The 2022-nt window shown below is 40.8% G+C and overlaps 1 protein-coding gene across 4 annotated transcripts in view; it reads left to right on the top strand.

Moving 5' to 3' along the window:
• Nucleotides 1-2022, top strand: part of SERPINB13 (serpin peptidase inhibitor, clade B (ovalbumin), member 13) — an 11837-nt gene that overhangs the window by 2596 nt on the left and 7219 nt on the right. For 2 of the 4 annotated variants that reach the window (XM_011953591.1, XM_011953592.1), the window contains one exon: nt 207-266. In XM_011953591.1, coding sequence (XP_011808981.1) covers nt 207-266 — 60 coding nt within the window. Of the gene's footprint in view, nt 1-206; nt 324-2022 lie in introns of all 4 variants that reach the window. The other 2 variants (XM_011953590.1, XM_011953589.1) reach the window with 2 other exon arrangements.

Here is a 2022-nt window from a genome sequence, read left to right as displayed (position 1 = left end):
AAGAAAGAAAGAAAGAAAGAAAGAAAGAAAGAAAGAAAGAAAGAAAATCAGAGGTAAACACAGACCTTTTCATGATTTTGCAAGGAGAGAAGGACACCTCATATACCACTGAGGTTTCTTTCACAAGCATCCACTCTTCCCCGACTGATTCTGTGTGAGGTTTTCTCTTCTCTAAGCACCACAGTAATATTTTCTATCTCTTCCAGGTATTTCACTCTGAAAAAGGCATGAGGAGCTCAAGAACAAAGGCTGAAGAAAACAAGGTGGTGAGAATAAAGGCTGAAGAAAACAAAGTGGTGAGAATAAAGGCTGAAGGAAAAGAGGTGGGGAGATGTGTTTTACAAACTTCAATAGAGTTGCATTTTAGGCATGGGCTCTCTGGGGAAAAGGGCTGAGAAAGGCATGAAAGCAATATTATTTCTTTAGTATTCATCAATAATAATCACGGTAGACAAATAATGTTGTAAGGATTATACAGCAGTAATAACTCCTTAGCATTGAGAAGAGACCTTAGATATAATGGACAACACCGCTATGATAGAACTGGTAAGGCTAATAGACTGAAAAGTTCCCATAGCAGAGTGGATGGGTTTTGGAGTTAAACAGACTTAGGTTCAAGTCCTGGCTCAGTCACTTAAGAGCGATGCTACTTTGAGCAAGTTATTTATCTTCTTTCAGCCTCTGTAAAGTGTCCAGTAGGGGCATCTGGTAACTGAGCCAGCGGTGGTGGCAGTAGCAGCAGTAGGTGATATTATTACTAAACTCCACTCATATTTTTAACCCCGTGCTGATATTGTATTTAAAAAGTTAGTACAGGCCCAATGACTTCCTGAGGTCTTTTCCAGCTCCAGTGTTCCTGTATTCCCCACCCAAAGGAGAGTCTACTCAAACACGGGAAAGGAATAAGCCCATTAGGTCAGGACTAGGATCAGATGTTAGCAGTCTCAGGAAGGGCACAGCTGCTCTGACAGTAGTCATAGCGCAATTCCAGACCCTCCTAAAACCATGGCTCAGATCACCCAGCAATATGAGCTGCTCATTTCACAACCCCAAAAGGCTAGGTCATGTGGGTGGCTCAGTTGCACCTGTAGAGAGTCAGGCTTCCTTTCAGGGTTGGCGCAACCAAGTTGGGTCACATGGCCACTGCAATGTCCCCTCAATTGAGGAGTGCAGTTGTCTTCAGAGCACATTCTTTCTCAGCCATGATAGCCCATGTAGAACCTTTGTGCAAATTAGAAAACAGCTCATTCTTTGGGATAGCTGCCCTACTCCTATGTAAAGGGCTGGATGACTTGGATGGGAATTGAATTTCAGCTTTGTGTAAGGCACAGCTTACACATACATGCTGTCTAGCAGCTTTGCCCATTCCCCAAAATTTTCCTGGGAGCCACAGAGGTATGAAGAGAATAGAATTATTGACTGAAAGGATACTAGGACTGGAATACATCTTAAAGGTCGTCTACTCCAATCTCCTCATTTAATAATTTGTCCAGAGACTGGCTTGCCAGGTACGCATTTGATTATTATGTAAATTCAGAGTATTCTCAATCTTGCTTTTAAAAAATGCTGGTAAAATCTCAAGACATATATACAAAAGGTATAAAGAAAAATGCAATAAACACCCTTTAACTCCTCTTTTCAGTGTATGAAATAAACCATTATCAAATCGCTGATGCCCCTTAGGCTGATGTATAATACCTTCCTTGAGCACACCCCCATCCTCTTCTGAGAGAGCAAGTCCCACTATTGTGGATTAGGTGTTCATGATTCTCATGTATTTATTATTTCATCACATACCATATATTTTTGTCATTATTCTTTGGAACTTGGTTATTTTTGGCTTAGCATTATGTTTATAAGACTCATCTATTTTAAGTGGATACTTATAGCCCTATTTGATTCATTTTTATAGGTATTTCCTCATTTATTCTGTTGATGGGGACTTCCTTCCTTCTTTCCTTCCTTCCTTCCTTCCTTCCTTCCTTCCTTCCTTCCTTCCTTCCTTCCTTCCTTCCTTCTTTC

Source organism: Colobus angolensis, unplaced genomic scaffold (genome assembly GCF_000951035.1).
Source record: "Colobus angolensis palliatus isolate OR3802 unplaced genomic scaffold, Cang.pa_1.0 Scaffold369, whole genome shotgun sequence".
Lineage (NCBI taxonomy): Eukaryota > Metazoa > Chordata > Mammalia > Primates > Cercopithecidae > Colobus > Colobus angolensis.
Note: the sequence above shows the minus strand (reverse complement) of the source record. Positions and strands in the feature narration are given on the sequence as shown.